This window comes from Nyctibius grandis, chromosome 20, assembly GCF_013368605.1.
Source record: "Nyctibius grandis isolate bNycGra1 chromosome 20, bNycGra1.pri, whole genome shotgun sequence".
NCBI classification, from domain to species: Eukaryota; Metazoa; Chordata; class Aves; order Nyctibiiformes; family Nyctibiidae; genus Nyctibius; species Nyctibius grandis.
In genome coordinates this window covers 3,304,444-3,323,737 of record NC_090677.1, presented here as the reverse complement: position 1 = coordinate 3,323,737, position 19,294 = coordinate 3,304,444, and the positions used below count along the sequence as shown (strand labels likewise).

The window sequence follows — 19,294 nt, the reverse complement described above, 5'->3', positions numbered from 1 at the left end:
TACGGATGGCAAACAACATAAAACCAGGCGTGCCATTCACACAAGGAAGGTGTAAACAAAATCAGGAAAGTGCAGAAGTCACACTCAAAAGAAAAATCATCCCACCCAAAAGTGGAGGAGTAACAGAAAACACTCCCTTGACTCCAGAGCGCAGGATCTCTTCTCATATTGCACCTGAAGGGTCAGGAAGCAGTTCCCTCCTTTCCTTTCCACCTCTAGCACTACAGAAAGAGTTCAGGTTCAGACTTACTGACTCTGTGGACTGCCTCTTGGATAGGGCAAGCATAGTTCCACAGGCACTAACAGCAACAGCAGGAAACTCATACGAGCCTAAAAAAGCAGCACAGTCTCCAGCTCCTGGAAATCATCTCAAATCTGCATGACCACAGTTGAAGGGCTGAAAGATTCTGACACATTCACCGGCACAAAGTAAGTTGTAAAGTAAAAATTTGGAGAGAGAAGCCTGGAGTCCTGCTTTTTCCCCTAGTTGAGCCAGCCCTGCTGTCCACAGCAGCATTCCTCACCTCCTCCTCGTGTGCTCGTCCCCTCCACAGGCAACAAGCTAAATCAGACTATTGCAAACAGAACTAACCTAAAAAAAAATTTCCCCCAACGCTCATTTCACCCTGGTTCAGTTCTGATCCGGTTCACTACACAGCCATGTAACATCTGTGCCAGCACACGAGGGCAATTGGGAGGCAGCAACTGGCAGCCAAAGACAGCAAAGGAAGGCAAAAGTGTCACTTCTGGTAGCAGCACAGGTTTAATCTATTTGTGAAACTCCAGCCCTAAACACCATGAACAAACACACAACCCTCCAGGCAGCCTGTAACACTTACCTACTGTTCAGCATAAACCAGGGATCCCAGTAAGGTCTATACAACTGTACCTACCTCTTCTATGACAGTCTCATTAAACAAGAGCTCCAATTGAGTAATTGCTGCAAATGAATGGGTCACATCTGGAATCAAGTTTTCTTCCTGGCAAATCTCCTTTCACTCTTTACTTAAAAGAAGCTGTATCCATTGATGTGTACCTGCACCCTTATCAAACACTGCTCAATTCATATTTTGCTCTGCAGAAAGCCAAGTGCCCCCTGCTCATTCAGCACTCCAGCTAATACATCTGTGAATCAATTACAAAGCACAAACAGTTCTACTACACAATAAATATTTGCTAACGCTATCAGTACTCAGAACTCATTGAGCTGTTTGTTTACTGCACTCAGTGAAACACAGGAAAGCTTCAGAAAGTTTACTTTTTGCTATTAATCAATATGAAACTTTTCTAAAACACAAACAAACAGAAAAAAAAACACCAAAAAGGTGACGAAAACAATGTCTCCTCTCCACCTATGGCTTTTGGTGACAGACTTCCACCTCTCACAACAGAATGATGCCACAAAGCCTGTTTGAGCAGCATGCTTTGGAAAGAGTTTTCCCTCTTCCCTACCTGCCTTTACAGCCTGCTTCAATACCAGGCTGACCCCAAACGCAGCTGCAACCCTATTCCCTCCTCACACCTTCACAGGCACACAGCAGAACAAGCGAGCGTCAATGGCCACAAATTGCAACACGGGAAATTCTAAGTAAGTACAAAGAAAGTTTCTCACAGTGACAGCAGTTGGGTGCTAGAAGAGGTTGCCCAGAGAAACTGCATCTCCCATTCCTGGAAGGATTTCAAAAGTAAGTGGGACAAGCCTGTGTGCAGCCTAACCTAACCTCTGAGCTCGCCCAGCTTCAAACAGGAGGTTAGGCAGGACAACATCCAGAGGTCACTTCTGGATGAAAATGAAGAAAAACTTCATTTTTCTTTCCTTTCCCAGTCTTCAGCTTTTCTGTCATTTGTAAGGGCTCAGGCTCCCATAATAACTTTCAGCCACCCAAGATTACCTCCCTCCCAGCCAGAATTCAGAGCTGGAAACAGAGCCCAAGGCAGCAGCCAGCCAAGCCTTCCCTGCCCTAAGAGCAGTTGCTAAGTAGCACGGCTTTCAAAACTACCACAAAATGATCAGCTACAGGTTCCCAAATCAAAGAAAACAAAGCTCAGTTAAGATAGATGCTGGAAATCTCTTAGACGCACCAGCTGCCAAATAAGTAGGCTTAATTTCTTCCTGTCAGTGACATGAAGTAAAACAAGATGAAAATCTCTCTGCATTATTCCTGTCAGTCTGACTCTCCTCCTCAGCCGTGTCCCTCAGGCAGACACAAAGATGGCAGCTGAGCATCTCAGAGAAGAGGGAATCCACTACCCACACAGAGAAGTGGGAGTCCAGCTGACAGCTTCAACACAGGAGCTTCCCACCTTTCCATGAGAAGTACATTTGCTGAGCTCTGAAACAGCAAAATATGGGAGAGCAGGAAAAAAATGAATGGGAAAAAATAGAAAAGAACAAACAAACATGAAGATACAAGTAAAACAAAGCAGCAATTAGAGAAACGATACTGCCAAGCACGGCACAGGATTCCCTGAACAGCCGGGATACACAACAAATGCCATTTCCAATGACGAAGCCTAGAGGTGGGTATTCAGAGTACTCTGAAAGAGTTCAGCTCTGCTCTACAAGTAGAAACAACCTGCAAGGGTCACAGGAGAGTGGACGTGCGTGTGGCAGCCGTGCAAGCAGAAGGAAAAGTGCAGTTAATACACAGAGTGATATAACCTCACAACAATCAAAGTCATCTTAATTGGTGACTGAAGCATTTAACTGAAGATGCTTATTATACAAGCGTCCTCACCACCAATTCCAAGCTCACAGGTGCTTACCAGGATCCAGAAAACAAGACAGAAAGTGGAAACTGAGGGTATACTTCAACATGGAATTATTCTGGAATAGCTCTACCTTAATTCCAAACCAGCTTCTTTATTTAGGTAAGAAATAAGTGACCTACTCAGAATTAAGTCTGCTGCAAGGCCAGGAGTCAAAACTGTATCACCAAGATCCTCAACTTTTGGTTTAAATACTGGTCCACTCTATCCTTACTATATCCCACTGTATGTTTAAAAAAAAAATAAATCAGTTAAACTGAGCTGAGTTCGGGGCAGGGGGAGAGAGAACAGCACCACAAACAATAGCTGCTCACTGCACTAAACCCCTCCTGTCCCAAGGACAACTCAAGTTACAGTCTTACGACACGATGTGGCTGGAAATACTACTCAAAATGAAAGAACTTTCCCAGAGTAAGTATCGAGAACGTTTAGCTGTCATCATTGCCCAACAGTCTCACAGGACAGAAACATTAGAATCCAGTTCCATAAGTCCTCTAGCACATTACATGTAAAGGCTGTTTCAAAATTAAGATCCAAGCAGTGAGAGAAGAAAAGTTTGCTAGAATTGCTGCTAACAAAAGAACATGGCACGTTTAGGCTTCTTTTTAATGACAAAGTTGTAATATAAGTAATCTTATACATATATATATGATAAAATAATTTAATAAGAGATGAGAATCAATTTTAGAGTCAAGTAGGTGACATGTTTTAAGTATCATTTATTGCCAACTTGAAAACAACATTCGTGAGTCTGACCGTAGAGCAGGCGTGTTCGTCCACAGGTTTGCACCCAAGGAACTCAACCAAGTATCTCCTTGGCTTCCTCCAGAGTCAGACTGAAGGGACACAGCCCTCTCGGAGCCCACTTGTTTTAACTTTCTAAGCCAAGCCAACGCTGGCGATGGAGTGGAGCACTTATTAGACACAACAAGCAGGAGGTTATCCTTCTATTTATCCTTCTGCTCAAGGATTAGCAGAGTATCTATAGAGATATACAGAATGTTTTCAGATATTAAGAGTGATTATAAAGAAAGTAGGCAAATCCCAATGATCAACAGCTGAAAAATAGTAGCAGGTAAGAGCTCGTTTCTTAAAAATGTGTCCTTATCTAGATCAACCTCAACATGGAGGCAGAGTTTTCCTCCCATAAACCTCTATTTATCCTCACTCCTTCCACAGCGTTACTCATTATCTGTCATTTATGTTTTTCAAATTGCACTGGATATTTTCCAGGCTATGTGCACGCCTCAAAATCATAGCTTTAAATGTTAGATTTTAAAACCATTCATTATGCAACAATATTTAAATCTCTATGGGTCAGCTATATATGCATACATTAACCCTGATGTTCACTGAAGTTTCTGCAGCAGCTCCCATCTCTGCTCCACCACCTCAGCTGCGCCAGCAGATGACCCCTCATGTGCAGGGTTACACAGTGAATTTGCAAAGGGGACTAATCCACATCAGCTGATTTTTGCAGGGAGGTTACGTAGTGATTTCCCCCACACACACTCATTTCTGATTGGGTTTATCAGATGTACCAGCCCACCTGAAGAGCACAGATCAGGAACTGCTCAGGACAGCGCTGCCACTAGACAGCAGTTCATGAAATGGTGCGGCTTCTTCAGCTGCCAAATCAATTAACAGCTAGAAGAGATGTGCCTACCTATGCCACAATCACTGCTTAAATGGGAGAATTAACACTCTTAGCATAGCAAGATTCAGGCACACTCCTGTTACTTTGAGTCTCAGGAGGTAAAAAAAAAAACAAAAAAAACACAAAGAAAGAGGGAAAAAAAAAATCAGTGCTGCTTCTGTCAGCACATAATTAAGAGAAGCAGAGCAGAGCACTCTAGGTCAAAGCAAATGCTTTGCTGTATGGTTCAAGACATTCAGATGTATCCAGCAATGATCCAAAAGTAGTAAGGGGTGCAGAACAGTAAGACAACACCTCTTACCCCAAAAGAAGGCCTCTGCTTCCCAAACTGGGAACTCATTACCTACTTTGCACCCCTGCCAGAGTACTGCCTGCATGCTTAGCTGAATGGTATTTGGCATCGTGAAAAGCTGCATTTAACTTGTTGTAACCAATAACTTTTCATCTACTAAAACCTTGAGTGCTAAATATTTGTGTATACAAAGCAGGTGAATGCTTAAGCACCTCTGCAACTGAATTCAGCAGAAAAAAATGCGTGAAACTGAATGCTGGGCAATCCTTTTGATGCCTTCTCTCTGTAACCCTGAAGTATCCTTTCTATAAGAGCACCCAGCTTTTCAGGTAAAGTGGAAGATTTACTCTAAGCATACATGACATCTTTATTTCCTTTTCAACAGCACCCGCAAGGCTCCACGCTCGAGTTGTTCCTTCTAGTCAGGTGAGATCCTACGGAGATACCTACTCAAGGGTATACAGCTTACTGCAAAGTCAGATGCAAAATTTCACATCGTGCAACTGGCTGAATCCAACCCAAAGCAGCAGAAAGAGGGAAATCTTGGTAAGCCTCGTTCCTCACGATGTAATTACTACACACACGCTGTGTGACAACCGGCGCAGCCCCTTCAGTGCTTGTGCAAAGCAACTTTTCACCCACCCGAGCTCCTCAGCTCCCGGGGCAGCACACACAGGCGGCCCCCCCCGCTGCACGGGGCTCCCTTTGATGCAGCAGCCGCAGCCGCCCCCCGGCTGGAGAGGTGCCGAGCGCCGGCGGGTGCCTAGCAGCCAGCGGGCCGGGACCGGGAGCCCACCTGCGGCGCGCACCCCCGGAGGCGAACCGGGACGGGGGCGTGGAGGGGGCTCCGAGCTGCTCGCGGCCACGTTTAAACACCGGGCGCTGGGAACGGGCCGCACGGCCGCGGCTCCGGCGAGGAGGCGGCACCGTCTAGTCTCCCAGCCCCGGGAGGGCCGCCTCGGCCCTGCCCGCCGGCGCCCTCCCGCCCCCCTCCGGAGGCTGCCGGCTCCCGTTACGTAACGGCCGGCAGCGCCGGGGCACCGGCCCCTCACCGGGAGGGCCGCCGGCGGAGCGCTGCCACGTATCGCCCTCACCCCCCGCCCCACGTCGCCGCCGCCGCGCCCGGATCCCGACGCTCCCCCTCACGGCGCGCCGCGTCCCCCTGACCCACCCACTCCCACTGGTACCGGTAGGAAGCGGGGCGGGGGCGGCCGGGCCTCACCTGAGCGGGGCGGGGGGCGGCTGAGGGAGGCTGACGGCGGCGAGCGGCAGCCGCGAGCTGCCCAGGGGCGTAACCCACCGCGCGCGGGCGGCCCCGCGGAGGCCTTTATAGGCGCGCAGGCCACGCCCCCCCCGCCCCGTCCCGCGCGAGGAGGGCGGCCCGCGCGCTACGTGAGCTCGGGCACAGCGGCCGCCGCCCCCACTGCGCAGGCGCCGCCGCGGCCGCGCGGCCCGGGGGTCCCCCCTTACCCCCCCGCAGCGCTCGGTGGCCCCCCCGCAGCGCCTGGTGGCCACCAGCAAGGGAACACGCAAAACACGTGAGTTTCTTCTTTTTTAATCAAAGCGGGGGAAAGAAATTCGATGAAAACGGGAACCTCCGCCAGGACAATAGAAACTGTGAGCAGTATTAAGCCAAAAGTGGCATTTTTTGGGTAAAAGTTCCCAGAAAAGGCCTAAAATGCCGGGGGTCACTGCCTGCAGCCCCGCTGCCAGGGTGGCTGAGCCCTGCGGGACCGTGCCACCCCGCTCCCAGCCCCGGCAGCGCCCCTCTGCTCCCCCCAGGAGAGGTGTGGAGGCAGAGCCCACACCAGGGCCCCCCCCTCGCCAGCCCCGGCGAGGAGGGGATCGCTCCCACAGCTCCCAGCTGACACAGACATTCCCATCGGCATTTGCTCTTTTTGACCACAACACTGTTGGTGATTCATGTTGGATGCACAGTTCAGTAGAATCTGCCCAGATCCTCCTTTCTGGAGCAGGCTGGCTAGCCAGCTCTGCTCCTCTGCTCGCCCACCTAACGCCCACCCAGTCTCGTCTCATTTATCTCAGGCTGGCGCTTTAATTTCTATTGATAATTTTGATTCTAAACCAACCTCGCACCTCCCGCTCTCCAGCTGGTGTCATCTGCTGTATTTCACAGCGTACTTTCTGTTCCATCATCCAAGTCCTTGCTGGTAGCCAATACTTCCACTAGTCTCCTCCTGCAAAGCCCAGGTGAAGATGTTTCCAGATTGATGGTACCTTCCTCAGGTGCCATCTCTGAAGCAGCATCCTCTCCTTAAGGGCTTTCATCTAAACTCTGCTGATCACAAAGGCACCTTGCAGGGCAATATCAAAAGCTCTATCACAAAGTATATCACCTCCGTCACCCCTCTCTGGCTCGCAAGAGCTCTTGGCTGTCACAAAAGTTATTAAGCTGCTTGGATGTTAAGCATTAAGCATCTTGCCATGACAGATCTATGCTGGCTGTTCTTGGTTTTCTAGGAGTTCATAAATAAACTAGTTATTTGTTCATTGTAGTTCCAGCGATGAAGTTAGAATCAGAGATGTTCATAAGCAATTTTTCCTTTCTTTTTTAAGATATGGGCTTCAAATAAAGAATCAACTCCTTCCTAGCCTAGCCAGCCTGTGGTCTTCCTTCTTTTAAGACAGACATTTGGATCTTCCTTCTTTTAAGACAGACGTTTTTGGTCACCCCGAGCTGGAAAGCTTTCACAACAAGAGGTAAGAGTGCTGGCAAAGACGTAACTGGGGTCAAAATCCCCTAACACGCATTCTTTAGCAGGGTTACTTTCAACTGGCTTAAAACCACCTCATTGGTAAGAGGTAACTGGAGGCTGCAGCATGATCCATAACTAGGATTTCTTCTCCATACTTAAACTGTTACCTCAGCAATGTCTTTTGAAGAGCAAACATCACAACACTGTGTGTTATGCCCCGTTTTGGGAAAGACTATGAGATATGACATATCTCACATGAGAAACAAACAACAACATTAAGTGAATTTAGTAATTTCTTGTCCAGATGTGGACACAGATGCGTCCACACAGCCGACTACATCACCAGTACTGCGAGTGCTGCTGCGCCAGAGCGGGAAGAAGGCCAGTTTTCAGTGGAACTATCCGTCAAAAAATAAGCCTTCCTTTCCTCTCATTTTGGTCGTCTTCCAACAGAAATACAACTCCTACAACTAGCAGGAAACACTGGAACGATATCCAAGCTTCTAGCTGAGGCATCTAAGTTAAAGCCCTATTATCCAAAGAGTCCATAACATCTAGCCAGAGATTTAACAGCAGCTTCTAGAGATTTGGCAAAACTTCACGCACTGTAGAGGCATTCAGATCCTTTCTAGCGAGATTCGCTGCTTTCTCATCATCTTTTGCACTATTCAGATATTTTTAGAGAGTAAGGCAGTGGAGAACAACAACAAGTTTAGTAGGGGGCTCGCTTGTATTGGTCAGCGTGGGGCTGAAGGCAAAGAAATTTCGACTAAAAGGAGCCCAGGCTTTCGGCATCTACTAAGCAATCAAATCAAGAGTTGTTTCCAATAGTCATGGCATCGTCTTGCTCCATGAATCTGCTTCTGCTCCTTATTGGTGCTTTCTGCCGGTTAGGTAGAGAGCACTTACGCATTTTCTCCTGCCTTCCTCACCCCCAGCACAGTCACTGACATTCCAGCTGCATTAAAAGATTGTGAATTGCTCTATGGTGAACTTGTGCATTATCACCTGCTGTCAAATGCTGATGGGGTTGGGCAGCTTCAAGCAGGCCTTGGCAGAGCAATTTGTTATGTCAGCACCTTGTTAAGAACTTACTAGCTGTAAGAACAAGTGCAACAGGAATGCTTCTTGAGAGAGAACTGCAGCAGAACAAGTGGATCTCAGACTTTCTTTAGGATTTGCAGAGCCCTAGGTGTTTTCTAGCAGAAACATTGACTCCTTTATAGCACAACAACATGCTTCCTTTTCTGAGCAATCCTGTCAAAGCACTCCATAGGCCCTGAGCTGAAGGACACTAAAAGAAAGGTCTATCTAAACCAAGAATGAAGCACAAGAGGCCTCCTAAGAACACAACTGTAGTGGCCCACACCAAAGCTTCGTTTAGCCCATGCTGCCTGGAGTACTGTCCCAGCCTCCAAACACTTTTAACTCAGGGATGTTCTCAGTCTGATGTGGTCCATCTATTTAGTAACCCTCAACAGAGTTCTCTGTTAAGTATTTCTCCTCTATTTCTCCTCCCTTGAGCTAGAACTGTTTTGCATCTACAACATCCTTTACCTAGCAGTTGTGCCATCCCTTAGGACATGGAAAACCCCCTCCGTTTGTTCACTGGGAACGTGGCTCCAGCTAGTTAGATTTGATTAACCAGGTTCCTGCATGGGATGCGACAGCAAACAGTCCCTAGCCCTTAACACACGCTGAAGCACCAGAGCCTACCTAGTTCCTCGCAGCAGCCGTACTCCAAGCCTTTGATCATGCTTGTTGTCCTCTTTGAACCTTTTCCAATTCTTCAGTATCCTCTTGGAGACGACAGGCTGTGACCTGCATGCAGTGTTTTAAGACACAAACGAGTCATCTTTATATCATACCAAGTTAGCTCACAGTACTGCTTAGCTTTTTAAAGTATATCAACATTTAGGTTTACCCTCTGTAAAGCGATGAAGCCTCACCTAGTTTCACACACGTTCATCAAACGGTGCTAGTCTGCTCCCAAAATGAAGTCGTTACCTGCAGTCAAGAGGCTGGACCCTATCATCAGTTACTCTGTGCAGCAAGTCAGTACCAGAGCCTGAGGATCTTCCCTAACCAACAGCAGGAGGGAGGGGAAAAGACAAAACACACACGTTACCCCAGTAAGCTGAAAGGAGCAAATCCTACTAAAAGGTCACTCAGATGTTAAAGTGTCTCCTCTACACCTGTGCAAGTGTTAGGAGCACAGAATGTAATCAGCAGGATCAAATTATTAAATATAATTAATAAATTAATCAGCTGCTTTCTTTCAAGGTCCCCACCCTGACTATGAGAAACTGTAGGAGTCCCTCATATACCTAATATACACTATAAGTCTAACTTTAGAGCAAGGCCAGATTTGGTTAGTTTGCATCTAAAATTTAATGACAGAGGAAAAAAGTACTCATTAACTTGCTCTTTAAAGAAGTGGTTTGTCTTTCCTTGGTCCCTTCCTAAAAATGTTTTTTTTTTTACCAAGAGGTTTCTTGTGGCCCGACCATAAACTTTCAATGCGAGTTTGTGAGTTTTATGTATTTAAAGCAATTAACAGTTGTTTTGCAAGGGCCAGCTGTTAGCAATTCTAATGCTTGTTTCTGCTTATTGGGGGCAGCTGGAAAGATACAAAACAGAACAGCAAGAAAAAGCAAGATTACTATTATAATAATTATTAGCCTAGAATTACATTTTCCAGCCACTTCTCTGGCTTGAAAAATCTTTTACCAACTGCTAATACCAATATAAGTATTTTACAAACCCCGATTTAAAAAAAAATCTTAACACAGGACCAAAGATTTGCCTATTTTGCCATCTTGTCCATGTAAGAGATCACAAGTATTTGTTCCCACTGCTTGTGTCCTCCTTGCCTGCTCCTTTTGTTTGCTCTTCTTGCATGAGGAGTGTCTCAGGGATTCGCTTCCCCTGGTGGCCTGCCAAAGCTCAAATTAGTAAGCTACAGGAAGCTGTCAGAGATGCATTTGTATGACCAGGCCTTCACTTCACTCACAGGATAGCTTCTCGCACGGAGTACAGTATCTGCAGGGGACAAATAACAGCTCATAGATGCAATTCACACAACTCAGAGCCTGGCTCAAAAATACTTAGAAAGAAGCAACTCAGTGCTAAAGTGACAATTGATATTTGTGCTCCTCAGATTAAATAATTACATGAATAAATGATGAGAAAGCCTCTGTTATTTTCAAAGTCATCTCCCCTGCTTATGTGCTGCAGAAATATGGAATTGGGCTATGTGCAACCACAAGCAGGTGTATGGACCCTTGGAGAAGGCACAAGGAATCTCTCATGGACTGCACAGCTTCCCACCGGTCAGATCAGTCACAGAAATTACTCTAATCTCATTTTCTCTGCGTATCTTCACCCAGCACAGAGGCCAGGTATACACGATTGGGCTAATCCATGATCTTTGCCAGCTGCATAGAGCAGCAATGAGAGGCTGAAGCACTGCAATGCCTTCAAAGGAGTCTTTACCCTGCAGCATAATGCCCTGGCCTTTCATCTTTCATGTGGATAGAGGTGCACTTACCAAGTGACCTATTGCTTTGGGCTGAAAAAGGTTGAGAGGCTGTCCCAAGATCTGAGGTCCAAAATATCTCCCCCAGCTGCTTCCCTCTAAAACCAGCTCTTCTTGCAAGATCCCTTTCTGGGGGCAGTTAGGGTCAATAAATCCATTTATTTGTTTTAACAGCAGGGTGGATACTTCCCTTAGAGATTATATTTCAATCCTTTATCTTATTAAGGGAAGATGTGTTTTGTCCATTAATGCAATTAGCCTAGTGGATTAATAAGATTGGGCTTGCTCTGTTTCAGGAAGCACACAAATAGCAGTCAAGCATAATTAAATCTAAACTTGTAAGTAACGCTGGTAACAAGAGTGCTATTTCCCTGCGTATTCTATTTATTATTTTTACAAGCTATGCTCTCAAATGATGTGACGTGAATTCTCGATTAGAACGTCTCAATTCATGACCAAAAAGCAAAAGGCTGCCCTGAAAACATTTACTTTCATATGTTTATAAAATTCTCTTTGTGCTAAATATAGGCAGGTAGGTTCCAGCCCAGAATAATGTTTTCAGTACTTCAGAGGAATCTGTTTGTCCACTTATAAAGGCATGAAAATAATTTGTCATTTTTCTGACATCTGTCTGGGCAAAGCACGCTTTCTAATCAGAGCTATTCACTTGCAAATTCAGCTGTGGGTCTGGGTGCTTGAACACTAAACAGCTCCGTCCTTTAGATATATACAGCTCTTGGCATACTTTTCCTGTTTGAGGACATATGGTCCTTAACTTTAAACAATGCTCTTACGTTGCTGATACAAAAAACAGAGACGCTTGGAAGAAAAAAAGCAGAAAGAAAAAAGAGAAATAAACTAGCAGGAACAAACCCTCTGCTAAGAAGAGATTACTGCAGTAGCATTGTTCTCATAACTTCTGTTTGGCAAAATACAGCATGTAGGTTTCTGATAGAATGAAGCAAGCGTGGGGGAATCAAAAAAAAAAAAAAGAGTTTACTCTCAGGCAGCCTCACTAACTCCAGGAGTTAATAAAACTCCGGAGCAGATAGTCAGCCATCGAGCAGCCTGTGCAGAACTACATTTCCCAGCACGCCCAGTGAGGGAAGAGCGACTGGGAGCCAGGCAGCCAGCTGCTCACTGCTTGCTGCAGAGCGGTGCTTCTCACCGAGGTCAACGTGGGACTCTCACAGCCATTCCCTGCTGCTGGAGGCAGCCCTCCTTCTGCACGGAGAGCAGTAAGTGGGGAAAACCTCTGGGGAACGACAGGCCTAGAGCCAGCTGTGCCGGCTGTGCAGCGTAGGTGGGAGCTGCAGGCAAGACAGGGAAGTTTGGGCTGGCCTCCCGAGATCAAGTCTTCACTGTCTCCATGTTTTCAATGATCCTAACCAACATCTGGCATTGTTGTTCCTGGGAAGGAGGGGGTTAAACGCCTGCATACATTGCATTTCATCGTTCCAGGTACAAGCTATCCCTCTTGTCCCCAGCGGGTCACATCCCGCTGCTCATTCCAGAGCAAAGTGCAGAGCTGTTTGTAAACTCCTCGCTTCAGTTCTGGCTGCTGCGCCGGAGATTTTCACACGCCAGGCTATGAGACGTGGGGGTGGAGAAGTGACGGACACGTAATCGTCGCACCACAGAATTGTTTCAGACACGGTGTCTGCGATGGTCTCGTCCTCGCATGCGTCTGCCCGAGCCCGTGGCAGCGTGCCCAGTTCCCACTGCTGCGGCTGGAGCGCCGAGCAGGGACGCCGATGCTCTCCCCAGCAGGCTTGGCTCCTCCATCTCCCCAGGGATCATCCCGGTGAAGGCCACCCTCAGCTGAGACAGTGGGAAAGAGGGAGCCGGGGCAGAGATGTCAGAAGGCGCAAGGCAAAGCCTCCACACTGCCGGCTACAGAAACTGCCTCCACGTACAGACGGGAGCCTCTGCTCAGGCACCACTCGGGCTCGGGAGCCATCACTGACCTTTACCAAAAGGAAGGACTCACAGACTCCTCTTTGGCACTGCTTATGTCTCTGTAAATCGAAGCAAATGCAACTTCCTCCTTAAAGGGCTTTGAGTTCTACGGTTGAAAAGTGAAATATTCAAAATAATCATTAAGGATTATGAGTCATAGTTCATTTTTGTTTCAGATGAATGCTAGGGATGGTAGCGTTCCTGGCTATTTTCTGACACCCTGAAGCAGAGTTCAAACTGCAGCCTGTGACTGCCTGAGCTGAAAATGTGGTAGGATCCTTTGGCACAGAAAACATTCATAGCTGGAGATGATCCAATTCAGCTGCAACCGCTGTCTGTCCTCTAACTCCAGGAATTCTCTTCCACAGCTGATATTTTGTCTTTCATTCCCTTCTGACATCGCTGCCTTTCCCACAGATCTACTGTGTGCTGCAATAGGACGTTCACTTGGATTGAGGCCATTGCAACAAACAAGACAGCAGCCACCTTCACTGCTCTTTTCCCCAAGGGATACACGAGTTTAGGACAGGAACATTGAATCTATTCTTATAGCAATCTCTCTAAGACCTGTGCTCGCTCACAGATGGAAACAAACTGAGGTATCGTTAAATAGTCTTAAAAATTGCCTGAAACTGGGTTTGACGTGTTAGATCTTAGACTAGAGACTAAGACCAAAGTGATAATTTTAGAAAGCAGATGCCAGCATTCTGCAGACAGAGAGGGAAAGTTCTGGTAGCAGTGGGTTATTGCACCTTTTAAATCAAACTTAGCTTTGTAGGGCTGCTGCATTATATTCTGTGCTTCTCCTTTTAGGCAGAGACAGCTACCTGGAGGTGTTGGTTATGGCTGCCATTCATCAAGCTGTGTACAGAAGAGCTTCCTCTCTCTTCTGCAGGTTACACTCCACCTACGTTAGAAAAATGAGGTAAGTTCTCATCTGATTCTTGTGTACGGGGAGAAGACCAGAGTCTGGCACTCTTGTGTCCGCTGTCACAAGCAGCCCTACCTAAATCTAACCCAGGGGTTAATCTTTGAACAGTTCAGCAATATGCGAGCTCTGTAAATGATAACAGTCAAAACCTCTCTGCTCCCTTCACCACTGATAAGAACTGGTTCTCTCAGGCTGGAGCTCTGTTAATGAATGCCTATGCTTGCTGTCCTAGCTAAAGATCTCTTAAAATACAAGGCAGACTTGAAGTCATGCTGCTCACCTCATTTTAAATACTACTTCAAACAGTTTGAAAGCAGCACATCCTGACACCCTTTTTCCAATGATTGCTTTTCCCAACTCAGGCCCCAGCCAGCTGAGCCCTAAGACTTCAGCTTGGTCTTCACCCCTCACGTCAGTGGGACAGGTAGAACGTACCCTGCAGTAACACACGCAGCCTGATGGGAAGCGTTTTCAACATCCAAAGCGCTCAGTAGCCTGGCCAAAGAGGACTTAAAGCCATCCAGATTGGGGGGATAAAAGGGAAGATCAAGGTTTCCTGCACAAAACTGATCATGTCTATAAAGCAGACCTCCTGGATTAAGAGACTGGGTTACTGATCTTCTCGGATGTCCAAGACTTGAGGCTACTGGTGTGGTATTAAGAATTGCAGTATTTTCTGCCACACAGCACCTTCGCTAGAGGCTACAGCCCATCAAAGGGTAGACTCAGCTGTTGAAAACTCTAGAAGCATGTGGAATACATAAAATCTGTACTGTCCATTCAGCTCCCCTGCTCTGCGCAAAATAAAAGCGTAACACAGGTAATCTCAACATGATCTTGAATTCACCTTCCCAATTCTTTTCTCACTGCAGATACTTAAATGAGCTAAAGGAAGACAATAGCCTTTGTAGACAAGCCCAGACCTCAGGAACTTTCTACCTCTTTCACAATCTCGCCCCCTTACTGCAGCAAGTTGGGCAGAAATATTTGGTTCCACATCTCAGCGCAGCAGGTAAGCAGGTGTCTGGAAAGAAACACCTCCTGGATCACACAGCTGAAATGATACAGAGTCATTTGCAATAAGCAACCCCTTACACGGGAGTTGAAAATCTATAAAGCTGTGCAGGAACATCCTGCTCTATGCAGCACGCTATTTGTCAACAACCAAAGACTATTTAGAGTTAAAACCTTGGCATGTGGACACAAGCTCATGCTCTTCACATACGTACGGAATCAACATCTATCTGATCTGTTTTGAGATGATCAGTTTTAAACATTTGGAACCATGTCTTTTGAAGAGAAAGGGCTGGCAGGAAAACAAGCAAGGTCTAACTGACAAAAGGTTATTTGGCATAATGCAGGAAAATTTTCCTTTGAGAGAAAGGCATTGGCTGGTGTAGGACAGAAACAGAACGGACAGCTGCTCCCCAAGCATTACAACATTTGCATCTTTAGCTTGACACGGTCAAAACTTCCAACAGCTAGGAGGAAAGACAGACTTTTGGTGTCCATCCAGGTGGGACCACTTGTCTGGTCAACTCTCTCACATGAGCACCCTGCCTTCAGCCGAGATTGCGTATGCCTTGAAGATCCAGAGGGAGCATCATGGTTGTATGAACTGGTTTTCATCACAGCTTTTTCTTCCCCTTTCCCCTGCTCTTTAGAGATGAAAAGGATCCTGGAGAAATTCAAAGAGACTGAACAGTGGATAGAGAAGTCGGTGCTGATCGGTTGTTCAGACGAGCACATACCACGCTTTGCCCTGGATTTAGGTTGGGATGACACACGTGATGATGCACAGAGGTGAAGGTGCTGCCTAGGCAGCATCCCTAGTCCTTGCTGGGTGAACATTTACTGCCAAAGAGGACTCGGTTGAGTCTCTGTAGGAGCTGTGGTGAGCGTGGCAGGTCAGAGCCACAGAACTGCACTGCTGTTCCTGTGCCTGTGTTAGTGAAGGTGGGCTGCTGGCAGGTCACTTAACATCTGGGAATGTTACCACTGATGTGATGTCACTTCCATGGCAACTTCCAGAAATTGTATACCGGAACAATGAAGGGCGTAAAGTTGGGATAATAACTGCAATTTGTGAGATCAAAGAGGTGTTGTTGTTGTTGTTTTTTTAAACAGGAGCCTTGGAGAAATCAGTCATTGAGTCTGAACTCAAGGGATCGTTTACTGACTTACGAAAGGCTCTCTTCGTGGTGGATGAGAAAGATTCTCCTTTGCTGGCTTCGGTATCGTACAGGATTTTTTACTTTAAGAAGCTGCGATTTCTAACATCAACCCTTCTCCTTGTCTCTCATATTGTTTTATGATTTCACACATATTGTGGAAGTACCTACTGTACACTGTCAGTGACCTAGGTACAAACACACTATAAATTACAGCAGTTTTCCCAAATTTGCAATCCCAAAACCAAGCTGCAATGGAAAGAGAAACAGACAAGTGGCTTAAAAATGACGGTAGTAATTAGCCATTTATCATCAACCTGCTGTACGTCCACCATGAAACATACTGATCTTATCAGTAGTCACAGCAATCCCAGTTCATCCTCAGCTTAACAACCATCAGGCACTAGTTTTCTGTAATCTTCTAGGCAAGCTGAATTTCATGAACAAACTTATAGATCTTCTCTCAGAGCTGCTCTTTTAAAACTACTCACTTATAAGCTGTTACTCGGTGGATGCCCTATGTTTGGAAGTCCTAAGACAAAACCTGTGTGTGAAATCAGCTCTCCTGACCCATAAGTAGAAATAGCTCATGTTTCTTTTCCTGCTCTATAATGTTTGTGGTGCTTCATCTATTTTTCAAGAAGGGATTCAGGGTTGGAGACTCCTTAGAATAGTTCATTTCCCACTACTACTCTCATTATATCCCAATAAAGAACAACTCTTCCCCACCTCCCCTGAACATGCTCAAATTTGGATGCTAAAGCAAGAAGCATGAAACATTGATTGCAGAATCTGCCATTTTTCAAGGCAATGCCCGTACATAATTTACCTTTCTGAGGCTTCCAAACATAATCAGTTTATCCACATGACTGCATGCTGGGGAGAAGACAGCAAAGCATCATTCAGGGAGACAGCTCTGAACCATCTCTTTGCCCCAGGTATAAAGATTTGTGTTTCTCTCTTGGTGTTCACAGGCCCATTCCCTTCTCCAGTGGCACGATTCCCACCAGTACTGTAGCAAAACCGGGCAGCCCACTCAGAAAAACGTAGCTGGCAGCAGGCGTGTCTGCCATGCCAGCGGAATAACGTACTATCCGCAGGTGAGCACCTGAACAGCAAAGGTAAGCAACACAGGGTCTCTGTGGCGAGAAGCCAGTGCTGCTGGGTCGCAGGGAGGGGAACGTGTAGAAGGCAGCAGGAGTGCTTTGCATGTAGCTGGGTACTTTTTCGTTAGTGTTCATCCAGTGACCCTTGCTAGGAAAAGCAACAATTTGTACTTACTCGTTTGTTCTGAACTCCTTGCTTTGCTTTTTGATGCATTTGCTAGATGTCTCCAGTGGTTATCATCCTGGTGTCTGATGGGAGCCGGTGCCTCCTCGCACGACAGCCCTCCTTTCCCCAGGGGATGTACACCGCTCTGTCAGGCTTCTGTGACATGGGTAAGGCGGTCTCTCATCCAGCACAGTCGCCTCGGACTTGCAGGGAGTGGGGGCGGAATGATGGGACATCAAGCAAACGCCTGTTCAGAGGACAGACACAGCGGTGCTATCGGGCAAAAACACATTGCATCTAAATAGATCAGTGTTGTTATTCAGACAGAATTCAAAATAGCTGAATGTATCTGAAGAGAATGGGAATTATGGGTGTATTTCAATTGCTGTGGTCCCTGATGGTAAACACAAGTATAAAAGCCCCCAGGTTAGAACCCTGGATACTTTTTTAATCCATTTTGTGTCTAGTGCCATATGACTCAGAAGAAGAACTACAGACCTCTTGTTACAGGAGGGAAAATGGCTTAAAAAGGGAAATGATGAAGAGAGGCAGAATTGTTCTATCCACCAGCTGTATATAGACAAAGCCAAAAATGTCTCTGATGCCTCTAAGGGAGGTAAGCATTGTTGATAAATTTAATTGAGCATCCTGCTGACAAGTGCTTCCAGGTCAGCACAGTCGGAGCTCCTGCTTTTGCGTGAGCAGTCAGGGCTGGAACACCTCAGAAATGAGTGTGCCTACATTTTCTCTGCCACTGTTTGCTGCCCTGAGGCCAGGCTGTCCTTACCTAACTTTGGTTGCTTCTAGGTGAAAGCGTGGAGGAGACAGTCCAGCGAGAGGTGGCAGAAGAGGTGGGCCTGGAGGTGGAGTCACTCTGGTACTCAGCTTCTCAGCACTGGCCCTTTCCCAGCAGCTGCTTAATGATAGCTTGTCATGCGTTGGTGAAAGCACAGCAGGCTGAGGTGAGCAGACTCATATTCCCCTGAGGCATTTCGCTGGCCATGTTACATAGCAAAATCTCTTCCAGTCCACAGATTTTAGTTTGCAGAGCCTCAGCAGCTCTCTAAATGTAGTTTTCCATCAGCTTTCTCTACAAGTGAAGAACAAAATAATCACATCTTCTGTTGCAACGTGCCGGATTTTGCACAGATCACTGTATATATACAAGTCCAGAACCCACCACCCCTATATATTTTCCTGTGAACTTTGCAGAGGAGGTACTCTCTAGTATTAATATCATATTTGCCATAGAACATGCAGATTTTGCCATGTTAATTACTGCACTCAGCCACTGGTACTTTGCAGACCAATACCATGATGGAGTAGGGCTACCTGATTAGTGGCTTCCCTAAGGAAACCAAGCCAACAAGCACTGGTGGGTGGTAATGTCCTTTCCTCTATTGGCATCAGCACTTAATTCAGGTAGGGATAAAGCACTCTGGGCATTCTAGCATAGGATCTTTGTGGGTGCAAGAACAAGCCAGGTACTGCTTTAAGGTACCTGATTTAAGGAATTGTTACTCTCTGAATTCTTTCCAGATCAATATGAACAGCCTGGAACTAGAGGCAGCCCGTTGGTTTGGCCTGGAGGAAATCGTGGAGGGTCTCAAGAGACCGCCCAGTTCTTCAAAGCAAGACGATGGTAGTATTTTACCCTGGTTCCCTCCCAAACAGGCCATTGCTCGCCAGCTGATCTGTGAGTGGGTTAAGCAGCAAACGTCCCAGCCGGCTTAGGCATGACTTCATCAAGTCTGTGACTCTACCAGAACTATGAAAGCTCAATCCAAAAGCTTCCAAAGTTACTGAAGGCAAAGTCTGTGTTACAGCGAGGATAGCACCAGGCTGATGGCAGTCGTAGATACACAGACCTACAAAGCCATTTCTAAACTGCTCATCCTCAGACAATTCCACGTACAGCGGATCACCTTTGAGATCCTATGACTTGCAGTAAATGTACAAGAAAATTCTTAGTCCCAAAGCATCAAACT

At 46.5% G+C, this 19,294-nt stretch overlaps 2 protein-coding genes across 9 annotated transcripts in view; one reads left to right on the top strand and one right to left on the bottom strand.

The window, feature by feature from the left end:
• Positions 1-6,065, bottom strand: part of P4HA1 (prolyl 4-hydroxylase subunit alpha 1) — a 35,856-nt gene extending 29,791 nt beyond the window's left edge. For 3 of the 4 annotated variants that reach the window (XM_068416597.1, XM_068416595.1, XM_068416598.1), the window contains exon 1: positions 5,941-6,065. The gene's annotated coding sequence lies outside the window, so the exon portion shown is untranslated. Of the gene's footprint in view, positions 1-2,082; positions 2,104-5,940 lie in introns of those variants that run through there. The other variant, XM_068416596.1, reaches the window with a different exon arrangement.
• Positions 5,760-19,153, top strand: NUDT13 (nudix hydrolase 13). 5 transcript variants are annotated; one of them, XM_068416600.1, is made up of 11 exons: positions 5,760-5,907; positions 7,296-7,439; positions 13,746-13,857; positions 14,736-14,875; positions 15,528-15,635; positions 15,991-16,097; positions 17,009-17,134; positions 17,362-17,473; positions 17,803-17,922; positions 18,114-18,268; positions 18,846-19,153. In XM_068416600.1, the coding sequence occupies exons 3-11, from the start codon at positions 13,775-13,777 to the stop codon at positions 19,038-19,040; spliced, it is 1,146 nt and encodes a 381-aa protein (XP_068272701.1). In that variant the 5' UTR covers positions 5,760-5,907; positions 7,296-7,439; positions 13,746-13,774; the 3' UTR covers positions 19,041-19,153. The 5 variants fall into 5 exon arrangements, with proteins under 5 accessions (XP_068272701.1, XP_068272700.1, XP_068272704.1 ...); XM_068416599.1 differs by lacking the exon at positions 5,760-5,907 and adding an exon at positions 6,165-6,256; XM_068416603.1 differs by lacking the exons at positions 5,760-5,907; positions 17,803-17,922 and adding an exon at positions 6,165-6,256.
• Positions 19,154-19,294: the final 141 nt, after the last annotated feature.